This window comes from Hibiscus syriacus, unplaced genomic scaffold (assembly GCF_006381635.1).
Source record: "Hibiscus syriacus cultivar Baekdansim isolate YM2019G1 unplaced genomic scaffold, ASM638163v2 tig00000340_pilon, whole genome shotgun sequence".
In the NCBI taxonomy this organism is placed as follows: domain Eukaryota; kingdom Viridiplantae; phylum Streptophyta; class Magnoliopsida; order Malvales; family Malvaceae; genus Hibiscus; species Hibiscus syriacus.
In genome coordinates, this window is record NW_024061783.1 from 2,659,995 (window position 1) to 2,677,785 (window position 17,791).

Sequence of the window (17,791 nt, forward strand, 5' to 3'; positions counted from 1 at the left end):
AAATTTTAATTATGGATTTTTTTTTTGTAAACTAAAATAACTTAAGAATAAATTTGTAATTTAACCTTCGTATAATTTTTATTATTCAACAACATATGAAAGATATCTTTGAAGAAATTTATTTTAAGAATATTTTAGTCCAAATGTCAGGAATATAACAACATCTAAGGGAAAAAAGTAATCATATTTACAGTAATATACTCCCAGAATACTACTATTTAAAATAACTTATTACCGAAATTGAAAATATTTATCAACTAAACAAGAGAATGATATTTTATTCCCTGATAATGTGAGATACCTTCAACCAAACGTCGAAAATAATTATTTCGGATAGTAGCACGGCATTGAGACCCACCATCACTGGCAGTGCCATCATTGCTGCTGAAGTGGGGAGAAGCCCCACTTTTCACTTTCTTTTAGCTGAGGTTGTGCTGAGCTTACCTGGTTCAGCAGGTAGCCGGTTAAATCATAGTATTACATATCGTAAGAATTAATTAGGGTAAATTATACCGTTCCTCACTAAACTTTACTCTTTCTTTCATTTTACTCATCGTACTTTCAATTTTTTTAATTTATTCACTAAACTTCACAGATTGAATCATTTTGTTCACAATGTCTTTAACTTTTTAATGGTGTTATGACATGACACAAACATCAAAAAGTCATCATTTTAAAAAACTCTAATCTACACCAAAACAACGTCGTTTTAAATCCTCTTCTTTCCCCTCATTTTTTCTCTACTTTGCAAATAAGATGATCGGTAGTCACTGTCAGCCACCACGTCATTTTCATTATGTCTATTGTTTGTCGTCGTTGATTGTGGTCGTTCGGTCTCAAAATTCATGGGTTAGTTCATCTCGACCCTCTGAGTCTAAATCTAGTGGTTGTTTCACCAGAAAATGTCTTAAAATCCGTGTATCTCGACCAAAATGTTTCGTATTTCTCACTTTTAATCTCCAATTTGTGGACTTCAGAGCAAATTCTGAAAAAATGGAGGTCAAATTCAGACTCAAGGTGTCGAGGCGAAGCGACCCATTAAATTTGAGACCAAATGACCACCATCTACGACGTCGACTGTGGCATCTGGCCACATTATGTTTGTATTTTATAGTTGGGTGAGCGAAATAGGAGAGAGTAAAGTTCAGTTAAGAACAATATAATTTACCTTTTATATTTTCAATTATTTTATATCAAATAATAATAAGAAATGATACGTCCTCACAAAGTTATAAAGATAACAACAAAGTGAGTATAATGATTCAATCTGTAAAATTTAGTAAACAAATTAAGAAAATTGAAAGTACGATGAGTAAAATAGTAGAGAGAGTAAGGTTAAATGTAATTTAGCCATTAATTTATTAGTTTTTAAGTAATCTTTGCACTGCCTTAAGTAATCCTTACAGCGGTTTAAAGTAATTTGCTCAATGTTTTAAGTAAATAAACACGAAGAGTTAGTTTAATATTATTATTAATAAAGGGTACTGATCTCTCGATCTTTTGATATACTTTATAAATTTGATTTATTCAGAAGAAATAATATTATTATTGCGATAAAGAAAAAAAAAAAACAAATCGATATCGAGAATTAGGTCGAAATTTCGGCAGAATGAAAAAATTCAGCCGTCGTTGCATGCGTGTTAATGTCTATTTTGGAAGCCAACAGCCATGGCAGCCTCACATGGACATTGGCCAATGCTTTCATTTTTGTAAATTGGACTGCAACTTTGCACCCTATCCATACAATTTGGCTTTATAGGACACAAAGCAGAGCCTTGTAAACGGTTAAGATTAAACGATATAACCGTCACATTTTACAGGTCAATTAACTGGATCGATAAGATTAAACGGTTTCGATTAATCAAATCGTTAAAAATAAAGATTAATTGTTACGGTTGGGATTACGGATTTTAATAAAATGGTTAACCGTTATTAAATCATAAATATAAATTTTAAAGATCGATCTACAAATCCTAATAAAAATTGAAGGTTAATTTTATAATTAACTATATTTTCTTTAAAGCAATTCTATATTTTCTTTCTTGGTATATATATATATAGCAACCTATCATCCTAATTATTTTCTTTCTATATTTCCTTATGTTGGAGTTATTAGAGGCTTTGAATTATCATGTTTATTTTATGTTTAGTAAAGATTTATCTTTGAAACTTTGATATTTTTTTGGACTATTGTTAATCGATACGTGCTTAAATTTATAGTGTGATTAATTATGTATTTTTGAGTGTGTTAAACTAATAGAAAAATATGAAAACATACTATGTATATGTATTAAGTACTATGTAGTGTCAATACTTATTTTTTTTTAAAAAAAATTAAGGAGTAAAAATGTGTGGGGGGGGGGGAATTGTAATAGGTTACAGATTAACATGTGTAGCTGAATCGTTACTAACAGTCAATTGTTATCGGTTAACTGTTTCTTAATAATTAGATTATGATTAGTAAAATTCAGTAACCATTATAACGGTTAACCATTTCCTAATGATTAAGTTATGATTAGTAAAATTTAATAACTGTTATAACAATTAATCAAATTATTTAGACTAAATGATATAGTTAACCTACCGTAAACACTCCGAAAAATAATAGCTATGACAATCCTACAACTGATACGTACGTTAAAGATCAATTGAATAGAAAGGAGTTGACTCAACGCACATTCATTCTTCTTTTTTCTCTTTCTCACAATGAATTGTCCATAATCGATCAATCATTTTCTTTTACGATCATCTTGTTGTATCATAAAAACATCATTTAGTTTGGGGTGAACAATTGATCGAAAAAATTCAAGTTATTTGAATTGACGAGTTCAAATTTATAAATTAAACTTAATTTTTATTTTTTTAAGTCGAATCGAGTTTATAAAATTCGAGTGGAGTCAAACTTTTTAGCTTTTGTTTTAAATTTAATTATAAATATTTATAATATTATGATACTATTTGATTCCAATTTAAATATTTTTTATAACTATATACAATACATATATATTTCTTCATATTCTTTCATATATGATATATATGTATCATACAAAGTCGAAGTACTCGACTCAAACTTGAAAGGCAATCCACTAATTATTAAAAATTTTGAGTTATTCAAATTGTATTTTACAACTCGATTTGAACTTAAAATTTTTTTTAGTCGAATTTACAAAATCATAACTTAAAATAATTTCAATCAAGATTTTAATAAAAATATTATTTTTAATAAAGTTAAATTTTACCCACTCGATTGATTTTGAGTGCTTTTGCATGGGAACACAATAATTGCAGCAATACATACATAGATCAAAATGAAGTGTGAGGGGTACTCTTCTTTTTGTTTTCTTGCAAAAGCTAGCAATTTAAATCAGCTTTATTTGATTACACGTTGCATGTTTGTGATTTCTCACTTCTACTATCATTTTCTAATACATGCACCAATGGGGAAAAATCATAAATTATTATGGAGTTCATTTTAGAGGCCCACATAAAAGGGCAAATTTAGGGGCAACTTGTAAAAAAAAAAATAATAGGACAAATGGTGATTCAGAATTTTTTTAATACTTTTTTAAATTAATAGTTGTCTATTTTTTTTATCAAGATTTGCCTTCCAGATGCCATTCTTGGAAGACAATGAATTTTTTTTATTAAACTAAAATGATCGTAAAATAATATCAGTCTTAAATACTCTCAATTATTTTATAATAAATATTCAATCACCCTATGACAGTCAACAAGCATTGTTTTTCTAATATCAAATATTTGTTTCTAATACATAATATATAGGTTTTTTGTTTAGTATAAAAAAAATGTAATAGAAAAATTAGAGTTAATTATATTATATGTCCCAAAACTATAATCCTCAATTTAAATTAGTCCTTAAAATTTAGAATATTCTAATTCAATCCCAAAACTATAACTCTCATGGTAAACTAGTCCTTAAACTTTTGGACATTCTAGTAATACCCCAAATCTTGGGTCAGTAGTTTTGGTCAACTCGAGACCTTTAAGTCAAGCTAATTAGACCTATCAAGATAGTTGAACCAAGTTATAAGGGTATTGGGCTTAAGTAAGGCCCAAGAGTTAGGAGAAGTGATGATTTTAAAAGTGAGTTAGAAGAAGAAGGACCAAAATTGTAGTTTACCCTTTTTGTTAAAGCTGATAACTTTTCCCCTCATTTTTATATCATTCACGTAAACCAACGCTCCCATAATATCTCATCCACTCATAATATCTCACCCACTCTTCTTCTTATTCCTTCCATTAGTTTCCATTTCTTCTTCCTTTCAAATGACAAGTTCAAGCATTCAAATCTTAGATTGGTTTAGCCAAGGTAAGAATGTTTCTCTCCATCATTTAAGCTTTGTTTTAAGCTCCATTTTGTGAGTTTTATAATTAGTTTTCAAAATATGTTTTATGGAGGTTAAGGGGATCCATGAATCCAAGCTTTGTTTTAGCATATTCAAGTTACCTAGAACATCTTAAGCTTTAATCCAAGAGCTTAGTTAGTTTAGTAAACATTTTTTTTGTCTTTGTTTAGTAAGGGAGGTGGAAGAAAACTCTAAAACAAGAGGGAAAGAGAAGTTTCCCTTGGTTAACTTGAGAGAACTTCTATCAATCAAGAAGCAAGGTAACACACTATCAACTCTTTCATACTCCTAGTGATCATTAGAAATGAGTTATAGCTTGATAGTAAGTTATAAAGCTTAGTGTTATATGTTAATGGTATATTGTTTAATTGATGTTATTATCATGTATTAAGACTTATTTATGCTCTTTTATGATCACTCAAGACTTAATAATTAATGGGAAACCTCAGGGTAGGAAATTGAGGACCTTAGGATGGTTTTGAGAGTGTTTTATGGAGTTTTCTATGGTGAAAAAGTGAAATATGTAGCATAGGTTTCAAAACCCCTAGGTTTGTTTCGAAACCCCTTGTCTAGAATGACATTATGCCAGAGATGACCTTAGGTGGTTTCAAAACCCCTGCCCAAAATATCAAAAATGGCCTAAAACGTTGCCCGATAGACCCTAGACCTATAGTATAACCATAAATGTGTTCGAATACGCGTAAAACACTAGAATAAGTGTTATAGAAGGTGTTTAAAATTGGGTTGCAATGAATGAAGTAGTTGTAGGGTTATCGATACATTCTATAGGGTATCGAAACTATAAGGCTAGTATCAATACCAGAGGTATAGTTTGAGCTTTAAAACACGAGTAAGTGTAGAGGCAAGTGAGGGCATTGATAGTGTAAGGTCAGTATCGATACCAAGGATAGAAAATGAGCTTTAAGTCAAGAGAAAGTATAGAGGTAAGTGAAGTTTCCCAAAAGTTTATAATTACTCTTAAATAAGACTAAAAGTGAGAATAATAGTATTGCTTAATTCAAACGTAGAAACAAGAATAAAGTTAGGTGAAATAAGATTCGCCTTATTTGAATGCTCGAGAAACGACCATGACACCCAAGTTTCTTTAGAAAAACTAGCAGTGTCAAAAATATAGATTCAGTCTGAATATCCTTAGGGAGTGTGCAAGGCACTTTAAGCTAACTAGTTTGGGTGTAAGGTCCGACACTCAAGGAGTGGGCTAATTGAAAGTGTGGTGCTCAATGTAAAGATTCTGGGGGCCACATTCTTGGTAGAATAGAGGGGTGTATGAGCTCTGAGAGGTAAAAATCTCAATCACACGATGATATCTATCATAGAGTAGAGAGTGAGTATACTCGTATACTCACTAAAGCATAACAGAACAGACTAGTAGACCATATAACAGTAGAATTGATAGTTTGATCATTTCAGTGATAAACTTTTAGTATATTTTAGTTGTTAGTGTGATACTGAGCTAGTTAGCTCAGTCTTCGGATTGCTTTCCGTGGATAGGTTAGTAGATCAAGAGTTCAAGAAGTAGTAGATAGATCAAGGTCTAGACCTAGTGCATATTCAGAGTACATCTTAGTAATTTTTGAATGACATGTATAATTTATAAACCCTGTTGTATCAGTTGATTCATAATTTTTTATTAAGAGTCAGCCTATAATATTTTGATGGTAAATATTTGTTTTTGGGAGCTCCCTGGTATAAAATTTTAAATTATATTATTTCATGGATGTTTGTATTTGTGGAAATGGTCATTTTATAGTACAAGAAAAGAGTAAGGTGTTGGTCAACCACTCCGGTGGTTCCGTGTGGCATCCTACATTGGTCGATTATGTGTCGTATCGGTCTCGGGTGTTATATTTAGTGGTATCAGAGCGTCAAGTTTGACGTTCATAGGGCCTGCGAGTCAGTGTCATTAAAAGAGTTTATAAGTATACATACCCTACAGAGTTATGTCGTACTTCTGTATTTGCATCAGTAGTAGTAATTACTCGTTTCCTCTTAATTTCAAAATTTTATAGATGAATGAGAGCCCATATCACATTAGAGAATGTAGAGATGAGAGTATAGCTTCTTTAGTAGATGATCCGGGAAATGAGTTCGTCTCAGACACAGAGTTTGATGAGCCTAATGGTGCAGGGTAGATGAGGAAAACTTCTTTAGTAATCTGATCACTACATTGGACCGTATAACTAGAGCCCTTCCTAGGACTCCTGTTCAGCCAGACCAATCCGTTCTTCCAGTTATAGAACCTTAGGAAACACAAATAGAGAGGCTCTTGAGGTACCAGACCACTGAGTTCTTTGGGTTAGGGGATGATGATACTGTATAAGTCGACCATGGTTAAGAGAAACCCTGAGAACTCTTTGTCTGTTGCATCTCACTCTAGAAGGTATGTTAGAGTAAGTCATCTCCCTACTGAAAAGTGACGTGATAGACTAGTAGGAGACAATGAAGATGTCGTTAGAGCCTGAATGTCCTACTTGGGATCAATTATTAGATGAGTTTCATCAGAAGTATGTTGGGGAGGCCCATATGGATGCGATGAGAGATCAATTTACTCAGTTTATTTAAGAGAACATATAAGTGTTTGAGTATGAACTAGAATTTCTTCGACTGAGTAAATATGCCCCATAGTTGGTTTTCTTAAAGTATCAATACTGCAGGAAGTTTAGAGAGGGTCTCCGACTAGACATCCTCACTCATTTAGTTGCTAATCTATCAAATTTTTTGTCGAGTTAGTTCGTCAGGCAAAGACGGTAAAGAGAGTTGTGGGATGAAGAGCAGCAGAAGAGGGTGCTACTTCAGGTCAGGGTAGAGAAATGACTAAGTCAGCAAAAATATCTCAGTCATCCGAGAGGTTGAGAGAATCTCAAGAGTCTGAGAGAGCCCCGAAAAGCCAATTTAGCCAACCAGTTCAGAGCGTGAGTGGAGGAGGAAGTAAGATCATTCAACATATATGACCTTTGTATATTGCACTGGTAACTACTATTGGAGGATCGTTGAGAGTGATTTCTCATCCTTATTGTTCTCTTTATGGTATAAGGCACCCAAGAACTTATAGGATTGGATCCAGAGGTTGTTACCATTACAGATCCCTGGCTCCAGTTTTGACCCAGTAGTCAGCTTCTAGAATTCAGAGAGATGGAGGATTCTAGAGATGAAAGAGTTCTTCTGATCAGACTAGTAGATGTGTCATTCAGTCCGTAGCTAATGGGGATCCCAGAATTGCAACTTGTCAGTTTGCGATTAGAGCTAGAGGAGAGGATGATGCAACTGATTAGATCCCAAGTAACCTTACCCTATTCCTTATTCCAGTAACCGCCCTAGTCAATCTAGTGCCCACCCTTAGGATTAGATGTTCTAGTGGGCAAGACATGTCGTAGATGCTCAATAGATTTTCAAAGTGAAACTTTTCTTTAGGGAAATTTTGGGGATAAATTTTCTTATAAGAGGTGAGAGTTGTAATACCCCGAATCTTGGGTCAATAGTTTGGGTTAACCTGAGACCTTTAAGTCAAGCCAATTAGACCTCCCAAGATAGTTGGACCAAGTTATAAGGGTATTGGGCTTAAATAAAGCCCAAGAGTTAGGAGAAGTAATGGTTTTAAAAGTGAGTTAGAAGAAGATTAACCAAAAATATAGTTTACCCTTTTTGTTAAAGTTGATATATTTCCCCCTCATTTTTATACCATTCACGTAAACTAACCATCCCCATCATATCTCACCCACTCTTATTTTTCTTCTTCATTCCATTAGTTTCTATTTCATATTCCATTCAAAAGTCAAGTTCAAGCATTCAAATCTTAGATTGGTTTAGCCAAGCTAAGAATGTTTCTCTACATCCTTTAAACTTTGTTTTAAGCTCTATTTTGTGATTTTTAGAATTAGTTGTCCAAACGGGTTTTATAAAGGTTAAGGGGATCCATGAATTCAAGTTTCGTTTTAGTGTATTCAAGTTACCTAGAGCATCTTAAGCTTTAATACAAGAGCTTAGTTACTTTAGTAAACTCATTCTCTTGTCTTTGTTTAGTAAGGGGTAGAAGAAAACTCTAAAGCAAAAAGGAAAGAGAAATTGCCCTTGGTTAACTTGAGAGAGTTTATAGCAAACAAGAAGCAAGGTAACACACTATCAACTCTTTTATACTCCTATTGATCATTAGAAATGAGTTCTAGCTTGATAGTAAGTTATGAAGCTTAGTGTTATATGTTAATGGTAGATTATTTAATTGATCTTATTAGCATTTATTAAAGCCTTATTTATGCTCCTTTATGATCACTTATGACTTAATAATTAATGGTAAACCTCAGAGTAGGAAATCGGGGATCTTATGATGGTTTTGAGAGTGTTTGAAGAGTTTTATCGGGTGAAAAAGTGAAATCTATAGCATAGGTTTCGAAACCCCTAGGTTGGTTTCGAAACCTTGGTTTTGAGAGTGTTTGAAGAGTTTTGTCGGGTGAAAAAGTGAAATCTATAACATAGGTTTCGAAACCCTTTGTCCAAAATGATATTCTGCCAGAGAGGTTTCGAAACCCTTACCCAAAATATTAAAAATGGCCCAAAATATTGCCTGAGAGACCCTAGACCCATAATATGACCATAAATTGGTTCGAATACGCATAAAACACTAGAATAAGTGTTATAGAAGGTGTTTAAAGTTTGGATGCAATGAATGAAGTAGTTGTAGGGTTATCGATACATTGGATAGGGTATTGATACTGCAAAGCTAGTATCGATACCAATGGTATGATTTGAGCTTTAAAGCACGAGTAAGTGTAGAGGCAAGTGAGGGTATCGATATTGTAAGTCTAGTATCGATACAAAGGATAATAAATGGGCTTTAAGTCAAGATAAAATATAGAGGTAAGTGAGGTTTCCCAAAATTTAATAATTACCCTTAAATAAGACTATAAGTGAGAACAATAATATTTCTTAATTTAAATGTAGAAAAAAGAATAAAGTTAGGTGAAATAAGATTTACCTTGTTTGAATGTTCGGGAAACGACCTAGACACCCGAGTTTCTTTTGAAAAGCTAGCAATACCAAAAGTATAAATTTAGTTCGGATATCTTTAGGGAATATGCAAGGCACTTTGAGCTGACTAGTTTGGGCACAAGGTCTGACAGCCAATGAGTGGGCTAGTCGAGAGTGTGGTGTCCGATGCAGAGATTTCGAGGGCCATATTCTCGGTAGACTAGAGGGCCATATTCTCGGTAGACTAAAGGGGTATGTGTGGGGGCTAGTCGGTAGTTTAGAAAAGCAGGAGTGTTGCATCCTACTTCGGTCGATTGTGTGTCGTACTGGTCTAGGGTGTTACAATTCTAATTTCATTCCTAAACTATGGCCATATTTTTAAATTAGTCCCCAAAATTTTGAATATTCCTATATCATTCTCAAATTCATAAAAATATATAATTAGTTTCAACCATAGTTTAACATGAATTATGTTTTCTTAAACATATAATAATATAATTTGGCCCAATAATTTTATTAACAAGGGATGTAATTAGTATATATGTATAATTTGGGATAAAATTAAAATGTTCTAAAAGTTTGGGGACCAATTTAGAATGAATTTCATAGTTTGGGGATGAAATTGAATTGTTTAAAAGTTTGAGGACTAATTTAGAATGATAGTCATAATTTAAGGATTAAATTGAAATATTTAAAAATTTAAGGATTAATTTAAAATGAGGGTCATACTTTGAAGACATGTGATGCAATTAACTCTAAAAATTAAAATGATATTATTAAATAGCATGCTTAAACATAATTATATAAATACTTTCAACAAACTTATTTTAGTGGTTAAATAAATCATTGTTGTTCTTAGAGATCACGAATTCGAACATCATCAATTGTAAAATGATAATTAAACATTAATTGTTAAATTGTTGAGAGTATTTAAAATAAATACTATTTTATAATGACCTTATCTTAATAATATATATATATATATATATTAAAAATGGTGTAGAATTAGAATCTAGAGCTTCAAAAGCATAATAGTAAAGTAGAGAATGATTGTATTTACAATGATTACAGGAGTCCCAACATTTGGAAATAATGTAGGTGAAGTGGTGTTTATGTCCCCAACATAATTCCAATCTCAACATATTTATTCCATGTCCAATCTTCATCATGTAAAAAGGAGTTGGTCCAAATAATTTTGGTCAGTCTGATGTAATCTCCTGCGCTTTTATCACTTTATTGTAAAAAGCTGTGCTCACAACAAAAGAGAGAAAATGAAAGTTGCTTCTTTCTTTTCATCTTTAATATTGGCCATTTCAGTTCCAAAAAAATAAAAGCAAATTATTGTTGCTTATATAAACTCTCAAAAAGCATTCAACCGTTTTAAAAGAAACAAGGGATTTTTAGTGTCGGCAGTGAATCGGAGAAGACATTAGCAGTCCCGGCAAGAAAAAACTTAAGGTAAATCCTCAAGTTTTAACCTAGTACTAAAACGACGTCGCATCAACACAACTAAATGACGACAAGATCAAAACCATATAATTTAAAAGACATAATTAAACGAATCGAATTTAAATGAATTTGAAGTCGAATTCGAATAAGTTATCGAAAACAAAATAAGGGGTGAAAAGTAGCAATAATGGAGTGCATAGGATAGGAGATAGAGGGTTGCTCTTTTTAGGTACTTGAGGGTTTGGGAAGGGAATATTATTTACCACTTTTCTTCTCCTTTTGCTTTTCTTTTTAACTTTTTTTTTACTGCTGCTTTTCTTGAATTTCTGCTGCTTTTGTCTGTCCATTCTTTTGAATCATGTGGATAAAGGAAGCAGGGGTAATTTTCCTTTACCTTAACAATAATAAAAGAAAAGGGTACACTATGTATTTTGTCACACAATTATTCATATACTTTCATTTTGATCATTCAATTATTCTTTTCTAAAATTATATCTAAATTACGTCTCAGTTTTGTTTCAGTTACTCAATTATTTTTTAAAATCATAATTAAAATTATATTTTAATTCTTTTCTTTTATTTTTTTTCGATGATGATGTGTTATAATGTTATAGCGAGACACCCACATCACCATTAATCTTTAATGATGGATGACCAAAACGTAATGTTAGTTATGATTTGAAAAAAATGGTTGGGTGACCAAAACTGAATTTCAGAAACATTTGGGTGATTAAATACTTTATTTACCCGAAAGAATGGATGACCAGGAAGTATAAAGAAGGCAATATCCGTTGTGTGTTTGGTAAAACTCTACTTCTTTCAACATTCCCAACAGTTTTCTTCTTCGGGTGGTAGTAGGGTTGAGAGAGATAGCATTAGATCAATAGAGATTAGTGGAGAGTTTAGGTCACGAAAGAGACGAAGTTTTAACAAGGGGGTGGTGTTGGGGGGTGGGTTTTAGCCAAGTGATGCGCTCAGGTGCCTATACGGTTCAACAGACACTCACGGCGGAGGCTGCTTCAGTGTTGAAGCACTCTCTGGGGTTAGCGTGGAGGAGAGGCCATGGTCAGGTCACTCCCCTCCATGTGGCCGTGACTTTGCTCGGTTCAAGGTCTAGTCTCTTGAGAAAAGCTTGTCTCAAGTCTCAGCAGACTCACCAGGCTTCACATCCTCTTCACTGTAGAGCTCTTGAACTTTGCTTCAATGTGGCTCTCAATCGGTTACCAACGGCTCCAGCTCCGTTCCTCATCGGACAACCAGCTTCTCTTTCCAACGCTCTGATCGCAGCGCTTAAAAGAGCACAAGCCCACCAAAGAAGGGGTTGCATTGAGCAGCAGCAGCCTCTTCTCACTGTCAAAGTCGAGCTCGAACAGCTTATCGTGTCGATACTTGATGACCCGAGTGTTAGTAGGGTTATGCGAGAAGCCGGCTTCTCCAGCACTACCGTTAAGAACAACATCGAGGAGTGCTCATCGGCACTCTCTGGCACCTTCTGGCAAACCCATTTTTCTGAGCAGAACCCATTTTTCTTTTCTTCTCAAAAGAAAGCACCAAGCAATCATATCACGGATTCGGCATCGGTGAAGGAAGATGTGAAGTTGGTTTTCGAGGTTTTTTCGAGGGATAAAAGGAAGAACACTGTAATCGTCGGTGACTGTTTATCCATGACCGAAGGCCTTGTTTTGGAGCTGAAGGCCAAGATAGAAAGAGGAGAAGTTCCCGAGGAAATGAAGAACGTTCACTTCGTCAAGTTTTACTTCCCGCCGCTGTCTTTGAGATTCATGGTAAAAGAGGACGTCGAAAAGCATCTCACCGGCCTGAAAAGACGGGTGGATTCCATTGCAGCCGCTGGAGACGGTGCCATTATCTACACAGGAGATTTGAGATGGACCGCTGAAGAAAACTTGAATGGCGAAGAACTCATTGCGTACAGTGCAGTCGATCATCTAGTAACTGAGATTGGAAGGTTGATCTCTGATTGTAACTTCTCGAAAACGAAGGTCTGGTTATTGGCCACCGCAAGTTACCAGACGTACTTGAAGTGTCAAATGAGGCAACCTCCTCTTGAAGTTCAATGGGCACTTCAAGCAATTTCTGTTCCGTCGGGAGGACTTGGCTTGAGCCTCCATGCTTCCAGGTTTGCAGCATTTATTTTCCTCCATTAATGTGGTTATAATCTTCTTCCTTGAAGCTTTTAAACAATTTGGTATTGTGATCATGCAGTGTCCATGATTCTCAAGGGCTCGAAATGAAGCCATTTGCCGAGCATGACAAGCTCGCCTGCTGTGAAGAGTGTGCTATAAATTACGAAAAAGATGTACGGTCGATTAAGTCTACCCAGCAGAATCTCTTGCCACCTTGGCTTCAACCTCAGGAAGACCAAAAGGTACACAAAATTTAAACTAAACTGATCTTTTAGAACCAATTTTGAAACATTTTTTTTTACATTTGCAGGATGAAATGCTTGAACTGAGAAGAAAGTGGAACAGATTATGCCACAGTTTGCACCAAGTTAGGCATAACCAAAACCATTTGAGTGGAGAAGGCTATCCTTGTGCTTCATCATACCCTTTGATGTCGTTCACTGATTCTGATTCAAAGTTTAACCATTCGGTGCCTAAATTCAGACAGCGAAGCTCGTGTACCGTTGAGTTTGATTTCAGTAATAGTGCTCGCGAGAAACGATCAGGCCAAGCGAACTTGGACTCTCTTAAGAATAATGAGGATAAAGAGGTAAAGATCACACTTGCTCTTGGAAAATCTCTGTCCTTGAGTTCACAGAGACCGGCAAAAGAGACAAGTGAATTGTACAAGACGTTGCAAGATAACGTGCCTTGGCAATCTAGGATTATTCCTTCGATAGCCGATGCCCTGAAGCATTCCGTGTGCTTCAAGAAACAAACTTGGTTACTGATTCAGGGGAACGATGTGATCGGAAAACGGAGATTGGCGGGTGCCGTTGCGGAATCTGTTTTGGGGTCAGCTGATTTGCTCTTGCACATGAACATGAGATGTAATGAGTCAACTTCCTGTTACGATAGACTCGTAAGAGCATTTCGGAACAACAAAAGGCTTGTAGTCTTGGTGGAGAATGTTGATTTGGCGGATACCCTATTCCTAAAACTCCTAGCCGATGAATTCGAAACCGGAGCATACGACGAATCAAGAGAAACCAAGGGAAGTATTAGCCGAGCAGTAGTCATTTTAACCGAGTCCATTTGTGCGGGCCATGAGGACTGCGAAATGAATCAAGATTCCATAATCGAGATGAAGCTAATCGTCACTGAAAAAAGTAGCAGTTTTCGAACACCGACCTCTGATAAAAAGCGAAAAGCCGTCGAGTGGGACGTTTGTAACAAGGCCAAAACGTCGAGAATCGAAGACACATCATCCCTCAAAAAAGATTTATGGAGGCAGCGGCCGAGTTTCAACACTCTTGATCTGAACATGAAAGCCGATGAGGACGATCAAAGTGAAGAAACTATTAGGGACACTAGTCCAATTTCAAGCGACATAACTGGGGAGATCGCAGCCGGTCCACATCTCCGACTCGAGTTCCTCGAATCGATTAAGAACCGCTACATCTTCGACCGAAGTGCGTCCCGAGACAACGAGATGAAAGGGGTTTTCATGTCCAAGATGAAGGGAACCCTGGAGGCAATTTTTGGGGATGACAAGGTGATTAGTTTTAGTGTGGAGGATAAGGTGTTGGATGGGATTTCATTTGGTTCAAGTTATTTTCTCCACGGCCTATTTGAGAAGTGGCTAAAAGACATTTTTCAAAGGGGATTGGAAACTGTTAAAATTGGCGGGAAAGATGGTATACGTGAAATTAGGTTAAGTTATGGGGGTATACGTGGAAATGCAATGGAAAATGGGTACATGGGGACTTGCCTCCCTAGCAAGATCCAAGTTTCTTTCATGGGCTAAATTGGGTTTCATTTTCATATGTAGAAATTTCTTGACAATACGGAAAAGGACCATAGTGTCCTTTGTGTAGACTAAATTGGGGTTTTTCTTCTCGTAGTTTTATTCCGTGTCCTGTTTTGTTTAATTAATTTTCAGTGCGGTTAAAATCTTAATCCTAATCCTTTCGTTTCTCTGTATAATTCCTATTCTTACTTATTCTTACACTCTTATAACAATATTGAGATAATTGCGTGGGATGATCTCAAACTCTAATTTTATTCTAAATTGATCTCTAAATTTTAAAATATTTTATATCAATCCTCACAATCTCATTCTAAATTTTAAATATTTAAACTCTAAAACATTTTATATCAATTCTTAAACTTTAATATATATATAGTAGTGAAGAATATTCAAGAGGAAGGTATATAAGCTTAATAAGAATTTATATTCTACTTATAATTAAAAAATTATAAATAATTTATTTCACCTCTGTCACAAATAATAATAATTGAAGAAATTAAATAATATTAATCAACGTAGAAAGCGAGCAGCCCACGGTAAATGGTAACGTCGAGGATGAGGATGCTCAATTTGTTCATTATTTTTGACGTTTGACCTTTCCCCCTGTCTTGTTCTTTAGGTAGCTCAAGAAAATTCCTCCAAAAATCCCAAAATTCGTCTCCTAAAAAATCCAATTCCATAGCAACACTGAAGTGAAAAAGACTAACAACAATGTACGTAGAGCACGCATTCTCGATATCCGACGAGGATATCATGATGGACAATCCCCATGCCATTAACGATCGCCCGCCCTATAAGGAGATCGGCCTCGCCGTCGCTCTTCTCGTCTTCGGCACCCTCGGCATCATCTTGGGCATCTTCATGGCCGTCAACAGAGTCGGCGGTGACCGAGCCCATGGTAAGATCTGAATAAATGCTTTAATTTCATGCGAGGCCGATTGGCTGATTTGCGGGTTTTGATTGATTCTTTCAGGTCTTTTCTTCGCGATACTCGGATCCATATTGTTCATTCCGGGGTTCTATTACACGAGGATTGCGTATTATGCGTATAAGGGATACAAAGGCTTCTCCTTCTCCAACATTCCCCCTGTCTAGACTCGAGCCGATTCTCCCTCTCCTGCCCCTGTCTTATGTACAGATCCCTTTTCATTTTATTTACTTTGTTTTTTTAAATGTTTCGTTTCTACGGACTCCGTAGTTCTATTCTTGACTTCACTTTGTATGTTATTTGTTTCATAGTGCAATTGTGGCCAGTAGTCTTGTTTTTTTGTGGTTGTTTTCTGACATAATATCTAATATTACTATTTACAGTTTCTTAATGTTACTAATTATTCCCCTATGTTGTATTGATCCCTTGCATTTAGAGAAGTTCTTTCTTTCATTAATAGCTTCTGCATATGCTATTAGCTAAGGTTATTGTTGTTTGAAAGAATAGATGCAGAGGGTTTGAAGGGTTCTATTTGCTCTTCTTGTGGAATTCGTGCATATAATTAGGCCGCAAATTCATCTGTTTTGCTTTGTGTTACCACTGTTTTATGATTTTTGATACGTGAATGTCCAAAAACCTTTCTAAGTATCTCTTGATACCAGTGTGAATTTCCAAGATCTTTACCATAAATTACTTATCGGATTATTAGCCATTGTCATATAGGTCTTACAAGTATGTGATTCTTAATCATCAGTTATCATTTTCCATGTTGTGTTTCCACTAGAATCACGTACTCCATCTTTGTAGACTAGGGTTTATTAGAGGTAGTATTCTTGGTGCAAGTGGTAGTTCCCGACTGTAATATTCTTAATAGGTTATTGAGGCATACGTAAATTGGGACTAGTATCGACATTGATTGTGTTGCAGAAACTATGGCTGGTTGCGCTGATTGACAATGGAATATAATGGTGAAGATTGTGTAGGGATGTGTGTGTGTGTGAGGAAGGACCACTGTCTAACATTATCCACTTTGTAACCCATCGAACTGAAGCACTAGGTTTCTTTCTCCATTCGTTTCACGGTTTTTAAACTCAAGTTCCACAAAATCATATCCCTCCTGTGTCCATGCGTGTCTTGACCTTGTTATGATCATCTCTAATTTGTTTTTCATTTTTCTGGATGTGTCCTGGCATGCCCCTTATATCACTGTGTTGGTGGCCGTTTCATATTCGACAGTGGTATGGGGAGATTTGACTTGTGTCCTTGTATCATATGCTTCACAAATGAAAAGAAAGCCATGAAAGTTAAGTTGTCCAGGATGAGCAAGGGAAGATAAATGCAAATCTTGAATCGGTGAATGCTGAAGCAAAGTTGTAGCTATAGATTTGGGAGATGGTGGTAGATAGCTAATGAGAAGATTATGGAGTAGTTCAAGGGATTCTCCTTTAGAAATAAGGAAGCTCTGTATATTAAAACATCTTAGTATTTCTAAGGTAATTGTTAAAAAATAAAAAACAATTCACGAATTGTTCGAGAATTTATTGAGTCAAGCTGAACATTGTTCAATTTAACTAAGGTAATTGTTAAAAAATAAAAAAGAATTCACGAATTGCTCGAGAATTTATTGAGTCGAGTGAACCTTTTTTGATTTAATTTGTAAAGAATCTCGAATCAAGATTAAGTTCAAACCAAGTCAACTTGAATCGAACATTCACTTTTAACAGCACACAACTCATTAAGCAATCCTATCATACCAACCATTATTTAAAGCTAAGCCGGCGAAGATAAGTTAGGCTGTTGAGCACCTAAACAAGGGAATCTCCACTCAAAAAGGAAAATTTGAGTGGGGAATACTGCTCTCTTGTATGAAAAGAGAATGATTAATTTGGCGATCCTATTAACATATGAAGAAGTTGCTTCGTTTGTTTGCTTGATGTTTCTTTGTATCTATTCATTCCTTTGGGTTAACATGTTGAATTTGTGGTTACCTTTGTTTACAGTTTATGAATGCTGGTGGGCAGTTACATTTTATCAAGGAAAGACAATATGATATTAAGGCCTTTGCGCTTGCAGATGAAAAAAGTGCGTCTCAAATAAAAACCAAAATATACAGCCATGGTTTAAAAAAAAA

General features: G+C 35.1%; 2 protein-coding genes across 2 annotated transcripts; both read left to right on the forward strand.

The window, feature by feature from the left end:
- The first annotated feature begins 11,705 nt into the window (after window positions 1–11,705).
- LOC120202553 (protein SMAX1-LIKE 4-like) lies at window positions 11,706–14,825 on the forward strand. The gene is made up of 3 exons (XM_039202974.1): window positions 11,706–12,936; window positions 13,023–13,185; window positions 13,254–14,825. Exons 1-3 carry the CDS (start codon window positions 11,768–11,770, stop codon window positions 14,727–14,729), a joined length of 2,808 nt encoding a protein of 935 aa, XP_039058905.1. The 5' UTR covers window positions 11,706–11,767; the 3' UTR covers window positions 14,730–14,825.
- Window positions 14,826–15,303: 478 nt separating this feature from the next.
- Window positions 15,304–16,067, forward strand: LOC120202562 (transmembrane protein 230-like). The gene is made up of 2 exons (XM_039202980.1): window positions 15,304–15,630; window positions 15,706–16,067. The coding sequence occupies exons 1-2, from the start codon at window positions 15,444–15,446 to the stop codon at window positions 15,825–15,827; spliced, it is 309 nt and encodes a 102-aa protein (XP_039058911.1). The 5' UTR covers window positions 15,304–15,443; the 3' UTR covers window positions 15,828–16,067.
- Window positions 16,068–17,791: the final 1,724 nt, after the last annotated feature.